At 42.9% G+C, this 24,405-nt stretch overlaps 1 protein-coding gene across 1 annotated transcript in view; it reads left to right on the forward strand.

Annotated features, from left to right (window-relative positions):
- Window positions 1-24,405, forward strand: part of LOC138979834 (E3 ubiquitin-protein ligase UBR5-like) — a gene marked incomplete in the record, with an annotated part of 271,386 nt that overhangs the window by 41,422 nt on the left and 205,559 nt on the right. The window contains 4 exon segments of the mRNA XM_070352585.1: window positions 863-1,005; window positions 13,579-13,706; window positions 14,878-15,008; window positions 15,306-15,428. Coding sequence (XP_070208686.1) covers window positions 863-1,005; window positions 13,579-13,706; window positions 14,878-15,008; window positions 15,306-15,428 — 525 coding nt within the window.

Raw genomic sequence — 24,405 nt, forward strand, 5'->3', positions numbered from 1 at the left:
CCCGACTTTGGTGCTTCCTAACTAAATTTCCAATAGAGCTACATCCCTAAAATTTTCGGATCCCATAGACAATATTATATTAAGCATATCTACAAAATTTCAGAAGAATAAAGACATAATTCGTTGATTTATGAATGGCCAAAGTTATGGAAAAAACGTTAAAAATGAAAATGGCCGCCGGGCCTCCCTAGCTAAGAATAGAAAAGTGTTTTCTCGAAACTTGATTTTTCGGCTTGCTGTCTTTTGCCAAAGTTTGGCAGCAATGCACATCATGAAAGAAAATGGACTGTTGCCTGTTTGTAGTGAATAGGAAACAGGTTATTGTATTTCTCGAGTCACTGTCAAGAAGGGGAGTGTTTTGGTGAAATGTACATTTTGTACATGCTTGTTACTGGTAAAAGGCATGGTGTTTGCGAATTCAGAATGATCCTAGATCAGCAGTATAAGACACAGACAGCATCGTTTTGCTCAGTCAACAACTACAGAGTCACTATTGCATTGTAGAGAGGAAAGTCGGCGTTGTATGCTGATCACCTGGTATCACAGTATTGTAGAGAGGAAGGTCAGTGCTGTTTGCTGAACACCTAGTATCGGTGGCAATGAATAGTCAAAACTGATCCTTTTGAAGTCATGTTTGGCAGAATGGAATGGTTAACTTTGTTATTCCACCTGTGAAGAGCACCTTTGCCTCAAAGTACTTTGCACAATCTATTGGCTCCAAGCTGTGCAGTACCAGTGGTATATTGCACATTAAATGTTCCGCTCGGTAGCTGTTTTTTGTGCAGAAGCTGAATGTGGAAGGAAAAGCCTTTCTATCTGAATGCCTTGGGCAGTGTCAAGTCTCTGTTCTTTTTTACGACAGGTATGTCTTCGCAGCACCCCACTGTACCATGCAGGGGCCATGGCTTTTGCTTATATCAATGGTGTCCCCAAGGTTGGCTACCTGGTCGATTCTGCCTGGCTCCTGAGTGACAGCTGTCGCTTCCGTGTCAAGCCTACAACCAGGTACAGTCTAATATTGATCCAAAGCGTGTTACATGTGGTACTTGTTGCTGTAACTGCATCAAACTCATCACCACATAGAGGCTAAAACTCCAATAGATCATCACTTTTATCTGCAAATGCAGGGAAACACTCAATCAGATCATTTTTGGCTCACGTAAGTGTAGCCTATGCGATGCTAACTTTTGTCTGTCTGTGCGTGCGTGCGTGCGTATGTATGTATGTATGTATGTATGTATGTATGTCTGTGGTAGAAACTTTAACATTTGAAGACGTCATATTACATTGACGTCACATTATGACGTACGAGGGTTAGACGTCACGCGATGGAATTACTGAAAGTCTCGGTGATTGTTATTTTGAGCGGGCCGAGACTATTTGGCAGTCGTGTCCATGTAAGTAGGCTACATGCAGACAGACAGATCTAGATCTAGTGTCTCGCTTTCTTGCACAGTTTCACCTATGCTCTTTCTGTGTGTGTGTGTGTGTGTGTGTGTGTGTACTGTGTGTGTGTATGTGTGACGGAGTGATTGAGTTTGTGTTACTGTTTGTCGATTTCTTACGTGAGCCTTGAAGGCTTCGCCTCTTGTCATAATAGTATTCGATTCAAGCAACCTGAGCAACAAACCTGTAAGCAAATATTCATGACCAATAAGTTGCAAAAAACAAGAATGGTAGGTTATTGGAGTGTTTAATGAGTAAACAAAACGTTTCATGTACAGCACAGTGGAACCCCCTTTTAAGACCCCCAAATTTAAGACCTCCTCCCTTTTAACACCTTACTTTTTCACATTTTCTCTTCATAACCCTTGTAAATTTATCTCCATTTAAAGACTTGTAAGACCTGATTTTCTCCGATTTTTTGAGGTCTTAACACTTTCGCGACGGGAGGTGACTAAATTAGTAACAGCGCTGACACGCCCATGGACGGGATGTGACTATTTGAGTAACAGACATACAAGGTACACGACTCGTGATTGCTTCCCGGTTTTTGAAGCTTGCAATAAATTGAGTTGTTTCCCTTGATACACGTGACTTGCTCTTCCGCCATGTGCAAATTAGAGAAGATTTGCGTGGTTTTTTCGACCCAAAAAAATGAATCGAAGGCGAGCCTTGTCACGGGAGGAGATTCTCCGGATGTTGGATCTTGAGGATCCTGTAGATCATGATTCCGACGTGTTGTTTTCGCCTCAAGAAAGCGATAATAGCAGTGATATTGAGGAAGAAACAGTCCTGTTGTTGCCAGTATGAGTCGGCAAACTACACATGGTAGGGTGGTACTGCATGGATCTTGGAATCGTGTAGTTTGCAAGGGGGCGTGGCAACACTGATAACAATGGATGGCTGGAGCCTCCTAATCCTTTTGGAAATGTTCACACACAAATACACAAACACACACACACACGTACACGTACGGTACACATAGACAGCGCACACAAAAACACTGACACACATATTCACAAAAACTTACAGATCTATGTAAAATTCAAACACAACACACTATCATCCCATTTCAACAACCGTCTTCACAAACGCACACATACTGTTTAGATCTACGCACTCACCTGCAAAATTCTTGTCACAGATGTCCAGTTGTTTTACCAGCCAGGCAGCATACTCCAGGGGTTTCTCCTGGAGAAGTTTGTTTCCAGTTGTCTGGCAAACATGACAGTAGTTGCACATAACATGAGCGTCTAAGCAAATTCCAGTCAGCACGTCTAGACTACAACACACCCTATTCCAATGTGGGACGAGTGCCCCATGGTCAGCCATGATCCGTCGTAGCTAACACTGATGTCAAGAACGCCTCACTGAATACTTTCTCCTCCAGTAGATCTACATCAAGTCGTTGATAGACCACTACATTTCTCAATTGGACTGGTCTCCACGTGTAGCGGCAACAAAAAGAAGAAGAAGAAGTCGTTGATAGAGTTTATCAGCTTTCTTCTGGAAGGTTTTGTGATGCACGCCTACCAAATCTAAACTTTCACAAAATTTGTTAAATTGTTGAGCACCTAGCCCACATACCAAGGACGAATAAACGGCTTGCCTGATGAGACCATAATCCGTTTGACCGCTTTCTTTGGAAGCAAGGTATTCAGCGGTACCTGGAACAACTTCCTCACACGTTGTACAAGAGACATGCGCGTACACTGCAAGGCCGTGTCCCTGTTTTGAGTCTGGGCATGGTGACAGCGTTGGCTGTTTAGGCCTACATTGCGGACAACAAAGTTTGTTTACAAGTCAATACCATCAAAGGTTTCCAAATCAACAAAACATGTCCTTGTTTGGGAAGCCTCTGGACCTGTCGCTTTTGACGCGGTGGCTGCTGTGTAGGCCTATGTGTTCGTCTTGAATTGTGTTCGCGTCAAACAGGCAAGAACACACTCTCAGTCCTGACGCAGAATCTGATCTGCATGCCACAGCGGTCGATCCAGATTTTGTGCGCTTTGTCACCGATTGTGTTTTAGTTGTTCTCTTGTCTCTGCAACTCTTCAGTTGTTGTCTTCTCGTATGCTTGCCTTCATTATGTGTTTTTCGGAGCGTTAATCTTTTCCAACGAGCCATTTTTCTAAGCAAACTCAGTCGAAAACTAAACGTGGTGAGCAGACGACTTTTAGAACGCGAAAAGCCACGCGAGCCTATCTGACCAATCGTGGCCAGGTATTTACGTCATACCCCCTTATATGGAAAGTGTCTGTGGTTTGCTTGTTTGGAAAATAGGGGGGTTTCCCCAGGAGAATCCATATTTAACCGAAAATAACCGCCGAATGACACAGGGGAGAGAACTGCTGTTCAAACGATATACGACGTTTCCGCGTTGGGCGAGCAGAAATGTCTGTTGTCAAGGGTTGAAAATCGGAATTTTTATCGGAAGAGTGAATGAAAAGACAGAAAAATTCGCCGGGTTGGTGCAATGAAATATATTTTTAGAGACTTTGATGAATTTGTATAGTTTAATCATATGCATGTCATGAAAGTAGACAGATTGAAAGGTGCAAAACTGCTAACAACTCAAAATGGCTGTGTAAGTCCAATCACTCTAAATTTCAGTGGCGCACTTCGCCTTAATAGGGGGGTTCCACTGTACGTCAACCCAGTGGTCTTTTTACATTTAGTCAAGTTTTGACTAAATGTTTTAACATAGAGGGGGAATCGAGACGAGGGTCGTGGTGTATGTGTGTGTGTCTGTCCAAAAACATATAGATATGTTTGGATTAAAAACACGCTCAGAAAGGTAAAACGAAGAGAGGTGCAGAAAAGCGTGCTATGCAGCACAGCGAAACCACTACCGCGCTGAACAGGCTCGTCAGTTTCACTCCGTTTTGCACAAGCGGCGGACTACGGTCATTGTGAAAAAATGCAGTGCGTTCAGTTTTATTCTGTGAGTTCCACAGCTTGACTAAATGTAGTAATTTCGCCTTATGCGACTTGTTTGTTTGTTTGTTTGTTTGCTCAACGCCCAGCCGACCACGAAGGGCCATATCAGGGCGGTGCTGCTTTGACATATAACGTGCGCCACACACAAGACAGAAGTCGCAGCACAGGCTTCATGTCTCACCCAGTCACATTATTCTGACACCGGACCAACCAGTCCTAGCACTAACCCCATAATGCCAGACGCCAGGCGGAGCAGCCACTAGATTGCCAATTTTAAAGTCTTAGGTAGGACCCGGCCGGGGTTCGAACCCACGACCTCCCGGTCACGGGGCGAACGCCTTACCACTGGGCCAACCGTGCCGGTCCAGTGGTCTTTAAAGTAGACGGACAGACAAACACTTATGATTGCCTTGCTAGCATCTTACAAGTGAGTGTTGTTGACATTTTTGAGATAAGTTCATTATCTGTATCATAAGTGTTTGTCTGTCTGTCTACTTTAAAGACCGCTTGCTGATGTACTGTAAATGTAACATTTTGTTTTGTCATACGATAAAAAAAGCTGTGTTTTAATCCCACAAAATGCAGAGGTTCATGCGCCTTCTCTAGCAGACAAAGTCTGGAGCTTGCTTCGCAGAATATTGTGTTGTGTGTGCGCGCACCCTTATTCCACTTCCGAATGACGCTATGCTCGCTTAGCTAGCCTACTCGCCTTTTGGATATTCTTTACGCTCTACAACGATCAAATTACATCATGACGGAAGAACAGATCAACGAACAGGTCCCACAAGTGTTTGACCAGTTCAAAATATTGACTGCAAGTTGGGCACTACTGGAGAGGCACGGGTTTTTCTCCGTTCAGTTAATTAATCAAACTTCTGCCATCGGAGGTAGTGGACTCCTTCGTTTTTTCAGTATTTGAAACCTTACCCTCAGGCTGTGCTAACTATTTTCCCCCAAAGTATGAATTGAACTTTTTGCCATGTTCTTCTGTGTTGCCAGATTTAACCAGACCTGGGAACCCATACGTTTTTGCCAGATTTTGTACGCCTGATTGTCTAAAATATAATCAGTACGGTCGGTGAAGAAGAAAAAAACGACGAGAAAAATTCCTAGACTATTTTTGTTCATTAGCGCCTTCCTGTATATTTACTGGGGCACTGTTTATTTTAATGATTAAAAATAACTGTATAACTGGGCATTTGATCAACGATTTCAGCTTTTGTCATTAAAAATTGAAAGAAGCATTTGTTTTTGTATATTTCTTTCGAATACATCACCTCAATTTAACTAATAGGAGTTACCTTACTTACGAGTGCTAGACTGAGAAGCGTCCTATGTTACCAGTACTAGACTGTAAACAAGGTCGCTAACTCTAGATTTCCGTCGGTATACCATTTAGGGGAGTAGTCTCCCTTTGTCGGTAGTACCTCTCTGCGCATGTGCCAATGCCCATAATCCCCAGTTTCAATTTCTTGCTACGGGGAGCTAGACGTGTATTTAGACCTTTCCCGTCTAAGAAGACTTCCTTCACAGGAACTACAACATTCACCTTCAATCACGGTTTGGGCTTTCCTTTTTAAGGGCGATTACTACGCCCGTATACATTCAATGATTCATCACGTTGAACAACGTAACGAACCGTGAAAATGAAAGTGAAACGGCTTAAAAATGTAACAAAGTTACTTGGTCATAAGTAGAACTAGAAGGTACTTCAATCATGAATGATACCTTGTTGACACACAGAGCCTAACAGGCTCCGTTACTTGTCTTTTTTAACTAGTGAACATGCAATTGAACGACAACTATTCTTTACTCAGTCGTTACGAATGTCGAACAGATATTTACAGCGGTTGGACCGGTTTCATTGGCGCAATAGAACTCCGCGAACGATAACTTACCTTGCCGCTTTCAATGGAAAGCAACGGCAGGTCACCCTACACATCAATGTAGGAATACGAACAAGACCTTCAACTTCGAAATTACCCGGAAGTTTTTTGCGTTTTAACAGCTTTTTATCGACTACAGCGAGGTTTACCATGCGCGTTATCCCGACCGGAAGCGCATTTCTGATCCGAATTTTTAGGCGTACAAAGTACCGAGCGCCCGCGAAGGTTACATACGGTGTATGAATACTTCTGTCATTACAAACTGCGATGACTCTTGCGGGCAGCGTAGATACGGAACGCAGTACGCTTGAACGCTGATTGAACTGAAGGCACAGAGCGCCCGCGAATGTTACATATGGCGTATGAATACTTCGGTCATTACAAACTGCGATGACTTTTGCGGGCAGCGTAGATACGGACCGCAGTACGCTTGAACGCTGATAGAACTGAAAGCGGGTTGTATCGAAGAATAACAACAACAAACCTCGCCCGCTTGGAAAGAAAACCAAACACTGAGATTGAGATATGCGCCTCCGGGAATATTACGGAGGGAACTTCCTTTACTCTCAGAGAAAGGCAAGTAATTCTCTCTCCTATGTTTCTGGGAAACGATGTTTTCTGCGGTTGGCAGATTATGGTTTTGGTATTTTTATCAGATGATCATGGTGGACTCACAGAGACCACGTGGTGGTACTTCTTCAAATTGGATAAAGAATACTTTCCTTGCCAACTTAACTTGATTAACTTGTAAACTTGTATGCGTGCATACATACACATTATATATATATAAATATATATTTAAAAAAAATAAAAAAAAAAAAATTTTTAAATTGACAAGGAAGAATTAAAGTGTATGCAAACACAGATGGGACATCTTTATTGGGATATAATCCTTTTTTCTTGGCAAAGGGTATCAAAGAAGTCAGTTGATGTTACAAATTCCATTTTCATGGAGTGTTTAAATCAGCTATCTGAGTGGTAAAAGATTTAACTTATGGATAAACTCAAGTGTTTACACTTTGAGATTTACACTCAGCTAAAATCTGTTGATACCACAGTGCCAGGAGACAGCTCTTCAAATTCAATTAGTTAGAACAGGCACACATATATACTTATGTTCTGTTCCAGTGCACAATTGATGTACATTACACTTGAATGACATGTTATGAATAATATACAGTTGAAACCATGCCTTAGGGGCATGAATAAACTTGGTTGTTAACACATGAGTATTACACTCAGCTGAGTTTTCACAACATGCAAGATCGAGCAAGGCTCTGAATAATACTCACAGGGGAGCTTCCTATAATGTTGTCATGCCTCTACTTATTCCTGGTTCGTAGGCAAAACCTAAGCCTTTGACCTTTAACAAGGCCACATCTCTACTGTTGTCACCTAATCCTACGACTAGGTTCTCAGAAGTAGACAACAGGACCTAACAATAAGAGGCCGCCCTTAAATAACACTGGCTCTAGTCAGGTTCATACAAGGGATACAATGTTTATCATTTCATATTATGGAAAATATAACATATTTGCTAAACGGATGTTGTTACAACACACAATTAACTATGCCTCCTAGACAGAGCGGCTACTCTCATGAGAAAGGTACTGGATAAACTCTTGGCACATCCATGCCGTTATCAGTACGAGGGGGAATTAAGTCATATTGACATGTATTTATATATACGTAGACATTACCAAACAGACAATGTCGGGCGCTCTGGGGGAATACCTCCAGTAAGCACAGGAAGAGACAGGCTTCCTTTTCGCCCTGATAACTCCCAGGATCGTTGCGACAGCTTATGACAGACCCTCCAGCTGTCAGGCAAGACGTCCACTGGGCGTAACATGAGTAGAATCTCCCTGAGGTAGCTACAGCCTCGTCTGCAACCTCTCCCTTGAGGTGACCCCGAAACACGGCTGTTGACAGGACTGGGCCCCTCCCACCACTATCTTTGCCAGGGTTCCCCATCATGATGGTGGCTTCATGCATTTTGACTACCAGTATTCAGTGCTGCAAACTGCCTGTAGCGATGTTTCAGCACCGGAAGGACAGCTCCCGCCCCCCATTGCCTGTCTACCACCTCCTGACGGACTGAGGAAGACCTAATGTTTAACGCTCTTGGAACTAGACCAACACTTCACGCCTGACCATATTCAGCAGTGCCCGGCTACACAGAAGTCTGGGAGTGTGAGGAGAATGCCTAGAGCCTCCTAGTTATCTTCATCACCTGGAATGGAGAGCTAATGGTTAGAGGCTACAACCTTCACACCGGGGAGCCGCCCTACCAGTAACAAGATGGCACCTGCAATCTGCATACAGATCACCAGTCAAACAGCGGTGGACAACTGAACAGGGTATAGTAGTCACATCAGTTTCCATGCATACTGCAAGCTCTTGAGGTCTCTAGATGTCTCCTTCGGATACACAGCTACAAGACAGACACTGCGTACCAAGATAAGAGGAATCAAAGTGTCTCAAGACATTTGCCTGAGGAAACGACTCTGAAGATCACTCACACTTGGAGTGGAGCTGGTTCAACAGGGTAACAGGCCCAAGAATCTTGCCATACAAGCGTCGGGCAACACGGGTGAGCATGTTCAGGCTACATCACAAGGCGGGGAGCTGTTGGAGATAAAGCAGAGACGGGGGAAGAAGTGCTCTGAGATCGTCAAGTACAGAATGCTTTCATGACCTGTGGACGGACTCAGCGTAACAACTTGTAAGAGTTGCCCCTTCTTCCTGAATGTCATCTGACACCCGCATCAGCCAGGGGATGATGATAGAAATGTCAGATTGTACAGTCGACACTCAACAGAGGATGTCCGACACCTGTAACAGGTCACATTTCGACTGATAATGGTAACAACTCTGGCAGAAGCATCAACAGGAGAGACGACAGTAGACGTCCTAGAGAAGGGATGGGCCGTTTAAGATCACTGGGCAGGTGCCCCTGAGATGATCAGCAGCTTTTGGAAGACAACCTACCCCAGGGTCAGGCAGTCCTTAGGCTACAAAACCTCATGGTTATCATCCTTGGACCAAGTCAAGAACCGCCCTGATATGGCGCTTCGTGGTCGGCTGGGCGTTAAGCAAACAAACCAAGTCAAGGCAAAACCCTTCAACAGGGACAGCACTCAACCTACGTCATGCTTCAGAGACGGACAGACTTGACTATAGAGGGAATGTCTCCCGAGGTGACTCCGCCCGTTTTTCCATGGACTTTCCAGGAAGGACACTGAGAGATAGTCTGAGGTCTGGCCAGCCATCCGCACTATGAGATCCATGGGCCAGATTTCATAGATCAAGGAGGACCTCTCAGCCCATGCGGATTGATTAGTGCTGCCAGACATCTTGGACTGGGTAAACCATACGTCCCTCCATCATTGAGTCAAATTTTCCTGGAACTAGAAGAGCTTCCTCTACCTTTAGGGGTATTGGGTACGGCCACAGACACACTTGGATTTGGGAAGGCTCAGCCACCCCTTCCAACCGAACCTTGAATTGGACAAGCTTCGTTTGCCTCTTACAACTGGCGCTCTAAGATCCCTGGACCACAGAGATAAGACCTAGAGGTATTCCTCCCCCGAAAGGCATAATGAGTGCGGCAATACCTTTGACAGTGGGTGAATGTGTCCATCCCATCCATATGTAGACTCTCAGATGCCTGGACTCAAAGCTAAAGGAGCTGGAGGAAAGAGACACAGTGAGATCCTAGCAGGAGCTAGGAATACCACATAAGGCTATCTCCCTCGCTCCCAGTCTACGGTGACACAAGGTTATTGGGTGAGTATAAGTTGTGTCACTCTAAGAGCTTGAGGTAGAGACACAGTGAGATCCTAGCTGGAGCCAGGAATACCACACCAGCCTTTTCTCCCTCGCTCGAAGAGCCTGAGGTAGAGACACAGTGAGATCCTAGCTGGAGCCAGGAATACCACACCAGCCTATCTCACTCACTCCCAGTCTACGGCTACGCGTCGTTTTTGGGCGAGAAACGTGGCAACTCGGGTGCTGACTAAGACCTTTGTCAAGTCAGAACTATGCATCAGACCAAGAGAGTACACCTCCTGCCTCAGGCAGGGGCCTGAAAACAACTCTGCATAGTCACCCTAGAGCTCAGCTCCACAAACAGCTGAAGTGCCCCAGAGCTCACAAAGCTATGCTGGTCAGACAATGCAACACTTGCCGCCCACAGCCACGCCTACTGTAAATCCAGATATGGACTTGGGTGATCTAGGCAGAAGTACTACTGAGATCACAACATAAGACATCTTTGTGAGTTCAACTACCAGGGGGCAGAACTTTGCATGAGCCCAAGATAGTGCACCTTCGGCCATAGGCCGGAGATCATCACTGCATAGTCATCTAAGAACTTGTGAGCTCTACAGAAATCTGGAGTGTCCCAGAACCCACAAAACCTATGCTGGGCAGACAACCCAGCAGATGCCACCTACAACCATGTTTACAGAAAACCTAGATCAAGGACCTGGCTGATCAAGCCAGAAAACGGTCCTGCTGAAATCACAAATGGGACCTCTCAGTGAGTTGCATGCCAGGCATGGCACCCTCTTGAGTAAGACAAGAGCGGTCATTCAGCCAATTAGGGCTCAGAGATGCCCATGGTCACTGGGGACCCCCTCACGCTATAAGTGTGGAATTTCAAAGTAAGAAACAGGTTTTCCCCTTGGGTAAAGGCAATACAGCTGGCTGTCTTTCACTGGCTATTCTAGGACAAATGGTACCTATAACCATTAACCCTTTGCCTCCCGCATTCTGAGAGCCTGTTGCTTATCTATTTCCCAGTGCAAGGGGAGTAACTCCGTACAAGGCACCCGGTTACCAACTTTAAAAAATCATATAAAAATAACTACTGTTCACATTTTAATGTAGTTTGGATCTAAAAATTGCTGAAAGATTTAACTTCTTTAAAATGAAACACCAGGAGAGTTTTACCTTAATCCACAGCTTGAAAAAAAAATGATAAAGTTGACTGATGCAAAAAATCCACGTTTTCAGAATATATTCTAGTCCCCTTCTCTTGCTTTTTTAGGCACAAAAATGTTCCAAGTGGCAAAATTGTAAATTATACACAACTGCTAGTCAGTCAGCAACATCATTTGATAAAAATAACAGTTCTTATAATGGTGCTAGGTGTTTTTTCAGGACCAGTTTGTATTACGTTACACAATGCTCATTTCGAAAGTATCAGTGATATGACATTCTGTTATTAGAGTTAATAAAAACTATACAAAACTTTACGTTGTTGGCTTGCTAATTTTGTAGTAGTGGGTGTCCAATTCTTGTCTGCACCTTTCTGTGCCTGTTTCTGAGCAGCATAAAGGTTGGTCTGGGTGGCAATGTCCTCCCAGAAAGGTTCAGGAATAAGCAGACTGAAGTAGTCATACTCCGCTGCATCAGGTGGCAAATCATGCTGGGGACCGACAGGTGTCACACCAACATCGAACTTTTTTGGCTGGACAGGAGTAGTTCTATCACTCCACCTTGTTGTCAGTTCATTACGATTCTGTTTTGACAGCCGTTTTTTTTTTTCGACGAGGATTTGGAGCAGCAAGAACAGGTAAAATTATATCACTGTCACCACTATCACCATGGTTATCACTATCACGATCACTGTCACTCGATTCAAATTCCCTCAGAAGCTGTTCATCGTTCACAACAACATCTAGGTCAATGTCACTTTCGTCCTTCTTGTTAATTTCGTCCAAAGAAAACCCCTCAAAACCACCTTCATCACTATCACTCTCGCCCATGATGGCACGCCAGAAGTCGCCATTGCTAAGATTCTCCATTTTGGCCACACAAAAAATTGACAAACTTTAAAAAATCACAGAGATCGAAACACTTTCAGTTTTGCCATGCAGTTTTCACAGGAAAACACCTTACTTCCTCCGGAAACGGAAGTGCGTATTAGCGGTATTGAATGATGGGATAGGTCAAAGCGAAACCGAAAGTAAGCGACCTAGTGTTTAGCGGCCGCTATCGGGCGTTACGGGAACTATAAAAGGCTCATTTTGCGGGCGCTAGCGGGCGCTGCGGGAGGCATTGGGTTAAGGGTAGGCTTATAGCCCCCACATGCGTTGAGACAGGCACAGGTAAGGTGCAGACAGTGACCGTACTGCTGAGCGCACTTGCGCTTACTTCCTGTCACGCAGGAGGAACAGCTAAGTCAGCCTGAATTTACACTGGTATCTGTGCCTACCATCCTCATTAGAGAGGTAAATTCAGAGAGGATATATATATTCATTCATGCGACTGGCACAATTGTTTACCATGGAAAGTGGTGCCTCAGACCAGAATTCTACAGGATCTCTGGAAACTCTGTCAATCTCCCTTAAATGGAGGATCAGTCGCAGAGACGCACCTTGGTGATAAGTTCAAGGTATTAGAGGAATTGTTATCTCTGACCATTCCTCATCTTTTAGGTCGTTCACCTGATCCGCCTGCAGAACTTTACGTTGCTGGGGAGTTGGGTCGCTCAAGGCGCATAATGGCAAGTCATAACCATAACCCAACATTGATAAAGACAAGTGATCAGAGGAATAGTAACGACCATCGAGTAGAAACCAGCTCTACATTGACAGGTGGGACTTTCTTTCGATTGTCCCTTTCTGGAGCAAGTTGACACAGTGGCAACAATGCAACTTGCCACTCGCCCGACTCAGGATTTCTTGCTTCTCAGTCCGATGATCTATCCTTTTCTTCCCCCGATTTTACAGGGGGGATTCCGGACAAATGGGCTGAGTCGGGTGAGGTGACACTAGATTACCGATCGAAAGTCAACCCTCCAGCCTGTTATCTATTCTCCTATTAGTTAAATTGAGGTGATGTATTCGAAAGAAATATGTATTTTTTACAAGTAAAATGACTATTTCTAAGAATACTCACCTCAATTTAACCAGAGACCCTCCCGCCAACCCCGCTATTGACTTAATAGCTTCGAATTGAAACTGGGGATTATGGGCATTGGCACATGCGCAGAGAGGTACTACCGACAAAGGGAGACTACTCCCCTAAATGGTATACCGACGGAAATCTAGAGTTAGCGACCTTGTTTACAGTCTAGTACTGGTAACATAGGACGCTTCTCAGTCTAGCACTCGTAAGTAAGGTAACTCCTATTAGTTAAATTGAGGTGAGTATTCTTAGAAATAGTCATTTTACTTGTAAAAAATACATTTTTCCCTAATCACGCACACAGAAAGTTAGTGATTTTAGCATGTTAGCTTCCTCTTGAGACTTAGTCAATTGGAGGCAGTCTGTTAACTAAGTTTGTTGCATGTTTCAGTGATAGCAAGAGTGAGAGCAGACCGGAAACCAAAACTAGCAGTGAAACCAAGACTGACATGCCTCCTCCGTCACCCGCCTCTTCTGTGTGCAGTGATCACAGCAGTGCTTCTCTCCCGGCATCACTCAGTGAGTTGACAGTCCTATTCATCCCTTGTACTGCAGTGTCACTTGATCTGCTCACATCATTAAAAAGAATGGCTTGCTTTCATCAAATTTCAAGGTCACAACATGAAAATGTTTGCTGGAGTAGATGTCATACTAAAAATATTCACTGAGCTATTTAGAACATTAAGCCGGTGACCTCATCAATGTCATTGTTTGATTTGAGCTCACAGCATAGTGTCTTGGGTATTTTAGTCTTGGCTTAAACTATTGGTGATACCATAGTTACATCATGTAATGGTGTCAAATTGTCAGAAATGAGTACTCATATTTTGTTTTGACTAACCCAGTATCATATCAATGGAGTCAACTTGGTTGCAACTGGGTTAAAAAAATAATTGCTGTGGTTTTTGTGTATTCTCTCTCTCTCTCTCTCTCTCTCTCTCTCTCTCTCTCTCTCTCTCTCTCTCTCTCTCTCTCTCTGTCTCTCTGTCTCTCTCTCTGTCTATGTATATATAGAAAGAAATTTAGAATGAGAACGTCGCTAAAAATGCCAAAATGTGCACTCAATCGCTTGTTACTTTCGAAGAAAAAGTTAAAAATAGTGTGCTTGCTACTTTCAAAATTCCACGTTTGAATGTAAGTGGCAAAGACACACAGAGTAAAGGATAAACTCCCTTGCTCATGACGTAATTCTTCCGCATTCTGGCTTTTGACGTAAATCTATATGTATATATTTATCTCTCTCTGTCTGTCTCTGTCTGTCTGTCAGTCTCTCTCTGTGTCTGTCTGTCTGTCTGTCTGTCTGTCTGTCTGTCTGTCTCTCTCTCTCTCTCTCTCTCTCTCTCTCTCTCTCTCTCTCTCTCCCCCCCCTGCAGCAAGGTTGCATGTGTGGGATATTCTTAGGATTGGATAATTATGTGGATTGATACAGGTTGCATTAGGATCAGGTTTAGGTCAATAAGGAGGCAATGAACATTGTTTGGAACATTATTTTACGAAGATAGAACAACAAATATTTTATGTGTACTTCATATAGTACATATGACAAGTGAGTCGTGCATTTACTTTTCTTGTTGAACCTACACATTGATCTAACCCCTGACGGTTCAACCGTCTCATAATTTGTGGAAGAATTATTTTAGTTGATATTAAAGAAAGAAAAAGCAAAGGTGTGTGTTTGTTTGCCAACCAGAGCGCAAAAAAGGGGCTGCCACACCATCCAAAGAAGAGGAGAAGAAGGGAGAGGAAGAAGAGCGATGGCCACTTCGCAATGTTGTCTTCATTGAGGACTCTCGAGTCGTCCAGATGGGCAAAGTGCTCAAGGTGAAATTCACCCGCAATGTCTTTGTGTGAATGTGTGTGTGTCCCTGTCCCAGTGTGTCTCTCTCTTGTGCTTTGTCAGCAAATTATGAGGATCTTTTCCCATTGTCCTGTATTTTTCAACTAAAGCTTCAAATCCTTTGTACAGACGTATGTCTCACTGCCTTTGTTATTTTTAAGTTGTCTTGAGCCATCTCTGGAACTTTTTTCTCATCCTTCTTTTGGAGGGTGTGTGGGTGTTGGAATTGAGTGTGGAATGTTATGCCAGATGGTTCAGGAAAGTGTTATAAATATACATAGGTGGATGGAGCCTATGTTGCAGTCAAGTTTTTTGGGCGTGACAATGAGGGAGCATCAACCAGCAGGGATGAGGGCTCTACCCTTTTACAGGACTGTCGCTTGCTCAGGAAGGATGAAGTACAGGTAAATGCAATCACGAATTTCGGTTTATTTCAGTTTTAGGAGGTTGTTATTTTGTGAACACTTTTATTATTTTAGGAAAATGGCAATTTTTATGATACAAAATAAACAACAGCTAACAATCAGAAGTTGTGTTTTTCATCAGACATACTAAAGCAAGCTTGATCAAAACATTTTTCTGCCAGTTTTTTTATAAGTCGTTTTGATGACGTCATATCTGTCTCGGAGAAAAAATAATTTTTCTATTGCATTTCATCTTGAAAGATTAAACTTTATTAATAGATATATATAAATCATAATTCTGCTTAATATTGAAATTGTTAAAACAAACATAGAAAAGTTTTTGGCAATATCCCAATTTAGCCCTGTTTGAATGAATGATACTCAGAGTGTTGCTCTTTTTCTTGTATGTGACTTTACTTTATTATTTCTTTACACTATTTTGGTACCTACATGTTCATAGCAGACAAAATTCTAAATGCAAAATCAAAACAAGTTACATTATATTTTTAACAGAATAGGGGAAAGAGCCTTATTGGTACCAGGGCTGTGTATTGTAGTTGGTTGTAAAACATATTCAGGTTGGTGCCATAAGTCATGCACATTTGCAGACGTGAATTTAGAGCAGTACATTTGGATCTCCTAAAAGAAAATTTATTAAAAATGTATTTACTTGCCTCAGGCCTTTGGACTTCAGGTTCAGTGGAATCCCCCTTTTACGACCTTCAAAAATCTAAGAACATCAGGTCTTAAAAGGGAGGGAGTCTTAAAATGGAGGTAAATTTACAGAGGCTATGAACAGAGCATCTGAGAAAGGAAGGCCTTAAAAAGGAAGAAGTCTTAAATTGGGGGGTCTTAAAAGGGGGTATTAAATTACATATTCTTACTCCGAATCACATATATAAGCATTGACGTAGTCAGAGATGCTAAGGTCTGAAAATCGCTATCCCGTCTAAAGGGAAGCAACCCCACAACAAAAAAGTGTAAACGGAAGCGTTGCTAAGGACGCTAGACCATGGGGGTTAACTCCCATTGGTGTGTATGACGTCACTACCGCTTCCCGAGCACGTGGTCGAACTCATACGACTTTTTCAGCTCAGAGGAGAAGGTCGCATTCTATTTCGCTCTCGTGGCTTTCTGCTTGCTGTTTGCTCGGCACCCACCGGCCACTTACCCGTCTTCTTGCTTGCTGCTTCGTAGTTGGTGAGCTCTTTCCTGCTTAGTCTTTTGACTGGCATTTTGTTGTTTCTACTGAGGTTTCGTCCGTTTTCTGGACTTTGAAATTTTCAGTAGTTTGTTGTTTGGCCGCCATTTTGGTCAGCATGGCTGACACTGATAAGAAACGTAACTCGAAGGCTGAGGGCAAGGGCAAGGGCCCTTCTAAGCCGAAATCTTCGGCTTCGTCGTCCAAGCCTCCTATTGTTGTTGTTTCTGATAAGGAGCATTATACTGTCCTTTCTGTGCCCATTTCTGCTTCTGACGATTTTCGCTCTGCGGGGCAGCCTAGCGCTAGTTTGTCTTCTAGTTTGTCTTCTAGTGTGAGATATTAGGGCTTACAAACGGAGATGCTTTATTTTACGATCTTATAATAGCAATAACAGCTCATTATATATTATATTAAGTATCTATATATATATACGACTTGTGTCTGTGTGTGTATCTGTCTGTCTGTGTCTTCGCGATGCACGGCCAAAGTTCTCGATGGATCTGCTTCAAATTTGGTGGGCTTATTCACAGAGACCCCGGACACAACCTGATCGATGAGATATTTCAACACGTGCTCTCAGCGCGCAGCGCTGAACCGATTTTGTGCGCGCTGAACCGATTTTGGTTCCACCTCAGCTACCCGGGCCCCCATACCGACACACCAAAGCCAAAGTTTTTGGTGGATCTTTTTCAAATTTGGACACCGTATTCAGCTACACCCCGGACACAATATCATCGATGAGATATTTCAACACGTGCTCTCAGCGCGCAGCGCTGAACCGATTTTGGTTTTTGTGTTCATTTCACCATTCCCAGTAACTCTTCCTTATCTTCTCATCTTCTCCATGTTTTCAGCGTTTACCTCCCTTCCTTCGTATGGTGCACTATAGTATGAGGGGGGCATCTTCGGATATTCCCGGCGTTCTGTTACTATTTTTAGAAGGTCACCGCAGTGTCCAGAACGTAAATTGGACCCGTAAATTATCCTCACTGTAAAAGTGCAAAGGTCGAATCAATTTATAGCCACGCGAAAAATACACTGTCATCTATCTCTCTATAGATACGGCTTCTCTGTGTTTGTGTGTGTGTGTGTGTGTGTGTGTGTCTCTCTATGTGAGCAACACCTGGGGATTGTTCAGTTCTGTTTGTGATGTGGTCTGGCGGCTTTTGTGTATTTGTATGTACTGGCCTTCCTTTGAAAAGCCATAACAGTCCTAAAGGGCTTACAGATAAGCTATAAATTGCTCAATCCTGTTTGAGTGGAGTTCGCCTCCAAAGGTGATTAACACGGTTACATTCGTCGACAAGGATGGGACTCGATATGGTCAGGAATGGCATTATGGCCACTGAATCATTTTCGTGCTGTTCCCATTCCACGAATCTGGGAGGGACCTAAGCTTGGCGGGTTCATTGTTCAGACCCGGCAAAGCCGGCGTACGGCTCTAAGTACTTCTTCCCGGCGAAGCCGGCTACCCGGCGAAGCGGGTATTCATCTAGTACATTATATATCTATGTTAAACAAAATATAAAACAGTCAATCAGTTTATTAAATAAAATCCCCCCTTTGGATTTCATTTGTTTTAAGCTTTAAAAAAAAAATGACTCAGTAAATTCATCCTCCCCCCCCCCCCCCCCCCCCCCCCAAAAAAAATAAGTTTTTGGTTTGTTTGTTTTTTTTGGGTTTTTTTAAATTTAAAAAAAAATTGCCTACCGTACTTTCCGGGTCATAAGGCGCGACTTTTTTCCTCGAGTTCGACCCCTGCGTCTTGTATAACGAAGCGCCTAATCCGTGTATGAAATACGAAAAAATCAAAGTGACCGCTTGAGTACCAGTCAAACAACTTGTGATAATGCATGTTTCAGCTACTAGGTACTGCCCTGCCTTTGATCTGGCCGCACACACAGATTTCCACTCTGTTAAACTCGGTCACTGACCCCGATGCAGGAAGTGTTTCCTCTCTCAGATATGTCTTGTCTTGTCTTTCCATTACTGCCCACAATCAACAGTAGTGATTATTTCGGCACTTGATGGGATGTTGCGCAAGTCCAATAAAGCAGCGTTTCCAGCATCCAAAAGTCCATTAAAATTCACAGGTTGGGGAGTATGGGGGGGAGGGGACATGAGTCATAACTCAGGGGACATGAGGGAACCACCTCTCATGGCAAAAACTGGGTCATTGACCCCTGGGAAGAAGGTCGTGTCTTTTAACAAGGCCACTCAGCTATCACAATGCCTTTGATCTGGCCGCACACACAGAGCACACATATTTTCACTCAGTTAAAGTCGGTCACTGACCGGTCACTGACCCCGATGCAGGAAGTGTTTCCTCTCTCAGATATGACAGGGGAACCACCTCTCATGGCAAAAACTGGGTCATTTTGGTGCGCCCTATCGGCCCCCTGCGTCCAATGGGTGACTGGATTACAATTTTTTTTTAAAAGAAGGGGGTGCGTCTTAGATAACGAAGCGCCTTGGCACCCGGAAAGTACGGTATTTTATCCACACACACAAAAATAAATCTTACATATTTAATTTTTCCTTAATAACTATTTCTTATCTATTCATTTTTTCCTTAGCAGCTATTTATAATGCCCTCATTAACACTTTCGCGACGGGAGGTGACTATAGTAGTAATAGCGCTGCAACGCCCACGGACGGGAAGTGACTATTTTAGTATTAGACATACAAGGTACACGACTCGTGATTGCTTCCCGGTTTTTGACTCACATGCGAAGCAAAAGTGAGTCTATGTACTCACCCGAGTCGTCCGTCCGTCCGTCCGGAAAACTTTAACGTTGGATATTTCTTGGACACTATTCAGTCTATCAGTACCAAATTTGGCAAGATGGTGTATGATGACAAGGCCCCAAAAAACATACATAGCATCTTGACCTTGCTTCAAGGTCAAGGTCGCAGGGGCCATAAATGTTGCCTAAAAAACAGCTATTTTTCACATTTTTCCCATTTTCTCTGAAGTTTTTGAGATTGAATACCTCACCTATATATGATATATAGGGCAAAGTAAGCCCCATCTTTTGATACCAGTTTGGTTTACCTTGCTTCAAGGTCAAGGTCACAGGAGCTCTTCAAAGTTGGATTGTATACATATTTTGAAGTGACCTTGACCCTGAACTATGGAAGATAACTGTTTCAAACTTAAAAATTATGTGGGGCACATGTTATGCTTTCATCATGAGACACATTTGGTCACATATGATCAAGGTCAAGGTCACTTTGACCCTTATGAAATGTGACCAAAATAAGGTAGTGAACCACTAAAAGTGACCATATCTCATGGTAGAAAGAGCCAATAAGCACCATTGTACTTCCTATGTCTTGAATTAACAGCTTTGTGTTGCATGACCTTGGATGACCTTGACCTTGGGTCAAGGTCACATGTATTTTGGTAGGAAAAATGTGTAAAGCATGTGAGTCGTATGGGCTTTGCCCTTCTTGTTGAAGCTTGCAGTAAATTGAGTTGTTTCCCTTGACACACTTGGTGTGCCCTTCCGCCATATGTAAAATTAGTCTGGTTTGTGCGGTTTTTTCGAGAAAAAAAATGAATCGAAGGCGAGCCTTGTCACGGGAGGAGATTCTCCGGATGTTGGATCTTGAGGACCCTGTAGATCATGATTCCGACGTGTTGTTTTCGCCTCAAGAAAGCGATAATAGCAGTGATATTGAGGAAGAAACAGTCCCGTTGTTGCTGCTAGTATGAGTCGGCAAACTACACGTGTTAGGGTGGTACTGCATGAATCTTCGAATGTGTAGTTGCAAGGGGGGCGTGGCAGCACTGATAACAAGGGATGGCTGGAGCCTAATCCTTTTGGAAATGTTCATAGGTGTACAGTTGGGACTTTGTTGTGAAAATGTGACTTATATTCAATATGGATTACCTAGACATCATTTGGTGAGTGTCACAGTTTTGTTTCATTTGAGTCAGGATGCTGTGAGTGAATGCGGGATTTGCTTGTTTTTTGACTCACATGCAAAGCAAAAGTGAGTCTATGTACTCACCCGAGTCGTCCGGACGTCCGGACGTCCGTCCGTCCGTCCGGAAAACTTTAACGTTGGATATTTCTTGGACACTATTCAGTCTATCAGTACCAAATTTGGCAAGATGGTGTATGATGACAAGGCCCCAAAAAACATACATAGCATCTTGACCTTGCTTCAAGGTCAAGGTCGCAGGGGCCATAAATGTTGCCTAAAAAACAGCTATTTTTCACATTTTTCACATTTTCTCTGAAGTTTTTGAGATTGAATACCTCACCTATATATGATATATAGGGCAAAGTAAGCCCCATCTTTTGATACCAGTTTGGTTTACCTTGCTTCAAGGTCAAGGTCACAGGAGCTCTTCAAAGTTGGATTGTATACATATTTTGAAGTGACCTTGACCCTGAACTATGGAAGATAACTGTTTCAAACTTAAAAATTATGTGGGGCACATGTTATGCTTTCATCATGAGACACATTTGGTCACATATGATCAAGGTCAAGGTCACTTTGACCCTTATGAAATGTGACCAAAATAAGGTAGTGAACCACTAAAAGTGACCATATCTCATGGTAGAAAGAGCCAATAAGCACCATTGTACTTCCTATGTCTTGAATTAACAGCTTTGTGTTGCATGACCTTGGATGACCTTGACCTTGGGTCAAGGTCACATGTATTTTGGTAGGAAAAATGTGTAAAGCATGTGAGTCGTATGGGCTTTGCCCTTCTTGTTTCTTTGTACTGTCTCCTTATTTCTGTGTAGAATTTTAACAATATTTCAGCTAATTCATAGGTTTTACACCTTGTTTGGTTATACAATTATTTATAATACTTTCTGTTAAAAAATAACTTTTAAAAAAGCAGTGGAAAAGAAAACACACACAAAAAAACGTTAAAAAACACAAATTATCCCCCTTTCACCCCCCCTTTGCTAAAACAAATCGCGTGACAAACTTATAAATAGCACGACTGAACTGGGCATCCATTTTTTAATTAGTACACAAAATTTGGTGGTGATTGGACTTAATTCAAGCTTGCTAGACAGATTTCTTTACAGTTACTGTTTTTTGGGAAGTTTCTTGGTGGCAAGCTTGGGCAGGCAGGACGTTAACGCCGTGGCAATGCTAGTCACAATAGTGTTAAAACAAAATTCACAATTTTTTATTCATTTACCGTAAAAGTCGACCTATAAGACGCACCTGGGTATAAGCCGCAACCCCCGATTTTTAAAAAAAATTCAGAAAAATCCATACACAAGCCGCTCCGGCATACAAGCCGCGCCTAGAAGCAAAGTTCAAGTCAAGAAACATCGAAAGTCAACGAAAAAAACACACACACACACAAAAACGAACCGGCTAACTTGTCAGTTTTGCACTTTACTTTCAGCATCAGATGTTGAGTGATTCACAGAACTCTGGACTATCAAACTGTCCTCTCTCCTGCACACAGCACCTGTAGTTAGTTCTGTAAATCACTCAACATCTGATGCTGAAAATCCGCTGAAGTCGGACTCCTCAGTGTCGGAGATGAACAAGTTCAGAATGGCTTCTGGCACAGAATCACCGGAAGTGTCACTCTCGGCCTCACTGTCAGTGGCTGTCGTGTTGTCTGTCGCGTCGTCTGCTCCAGTGATGATCTCAGCCTTTCTGAAGCCGTTGATGATCGTTGACTTTTTGACGGCATCCCAAGCTTTCAGGACCCACTGGCACACATCTGCAAAGGTTGCTCTACGCATGCGGCCAGTCTTTGTGAATGATTTCTCACCATCCACCTCTCCCACTCATCCCTCATCACCACTTTGAAGGGCCGGTTCACACTGATATCGAGGGGTTGCAGGTACTTTGTTGTGCCACCCGGGATGATAGCGATGATGGAGTTGGTGGCAGTGACTGACTTTTTGACCTTCTCAGTGATGTGTGCACGCATGCTGTCCATGACTAACAGAGCTTTAGTGCGACGGAAGAAACCCCCTGGCCTTTTCCCATAGCATTCTGTCAGCCAGGTGTCCATCATCTTCTCATCCATCCACCCCTTCTTGTTAACCTGCACGACGATCCCCCTCGGAAACTTTTCTTTCGGCATTGTGATTCGCTTGAAAATCACCATCGGCGGAAGCTTTTCACCCGAAGCCGTGCACGACAAAACACAGGTGAAGTGTGTTTTTTCATGTCCCGTTGTTTTCAGTGCCACAGAAGACTCGCCCTTTTTGTTTACTGTGCGTGTCAATGGAAGGTCAAAGGTCAACGGAACCTCATCCATATTTATGATGTTCTGTGGGCCAATCAGATTCTCAGCTACCTGCTCTTGTGCGTAGTTTCGAAATGACATCATTTTCTCCTGGAAGTCTGGCGGCAGCTGTTGGCACAAAGTTGTACGTCGTCTATCTTCAGACGTGTTGCAATGGTGCGTGCTTTCAGACGAAGCTGAACAGTTGAAACACCGCGACCATCCGCACGTTGTGTGTTGACCCAGTCCTCCATTTCGTTTTCTAATTGTGGCCAGCGTGCCTTGCAACCACGGAATGCTTTTGTGGATTTCTTGCATTTCACAAGTTCGCCTCGTTGCTTTCGCCAACGCCTAATCATGCTTTCATTGACGCCGATTTGTTGAGCAGCAGCGCGATTGCCTTTTTCAACAGCCAAGTCTATGGCTGCAAGTTTGTAGGCTGCATCATAGGCCTGCCTCCGTGTTTTCGGCATCGTGGTCAGTTGTACGTTGCTTTGTTTTAGGAGATGTGCGTGTTGCTGTTCTCTGTAGTAGCAATGCGAAGTGATCGATCAAAACCGGTGTATGCCAACCCATTACTGTGTGAGTTATTGTCATGCTTCAAACTTCCGAAAAGAAGGTGAGTGAGTGAATTGAGGTAAACACAGCTGATTCAAGGCCATTACACAGCGGCGATCCAACTTCCGGAAACTAGGTCACTGAGCGAAGTCGGATACACGCCACTGATTCAGAAAAAGTCATTCATAAGCCGCACCGCCTTATAAGCCGCAGGGGTCCATTTAGGAAAAAAAAGTCGCGGCTTATAGGTCGACTTTTACGGTATTTTTTGTTTTTTTCCCCATTACATTCTTCTTTTCCATTACATTTATATAATTTTAAAACAAATGGTCACACTTTTTTTTTATTAAAATAAACAAAATCAAAGTAGATTAAAAAAAAATATATATAACAATCTGAAATTACTTCGAAATAAATATCTATTTATTTATCTTATAACTTTCAATTTCAGCTTTAAAAAAAAAAAAAAATGTTTAACAATGATAATGATAGTAATACCAAAAATAATAATAGTATATAATCATATTTTTTATTTATTTTTATTTATTTTTATTTATTTATTTTTTTAATTTTTTTTTATTATTTTTTTTATTATCACCATTATTATTTATTCGTGCCTATAGATTCAAGTCTCCGTTTGCTTGTCCAATCTCTGACTTCAACAGTTGTGTCATCATTTTCCCAGCTTTTGTTTGGTTTTGTTTTTGTTTTTAAATTTTAATTCAAACATGTAGTAAACCTGGAGTATATCATACATTTCTACCCCGTAAATAACAGTCTCTAAATATTATTATTTCAAACACTCAATTTAAACTTACACTGGTTTTATACCAGGCCCCTGAGGGTTAAGTCCCTTTGAAAAATAAATAATATTTCAAGGGGTGTCCCATATCTAAATTTACTTAGGTATACACATTTTTCCAATCAAGATTAAATGGGTAAGATACTTAAACATATCATGTGTCAAACCATTCTTATCTCGCACACAA

This window comes from Littorina saxatilis, linkage group LG11 (assembly GCF_037325665.1).
Source record: "Littorina saxatilis isolate snail1 linkage group LG11, US_GU_Lsax_2.0, whole genome shotgun sequence".
NCBI classification, from domain to species: Eukaryota; Metazoa; Mollusca; class Gastropoda; order Littorinimorpha; family Littorinidae; genus Littorina; species Littorina saxatilis.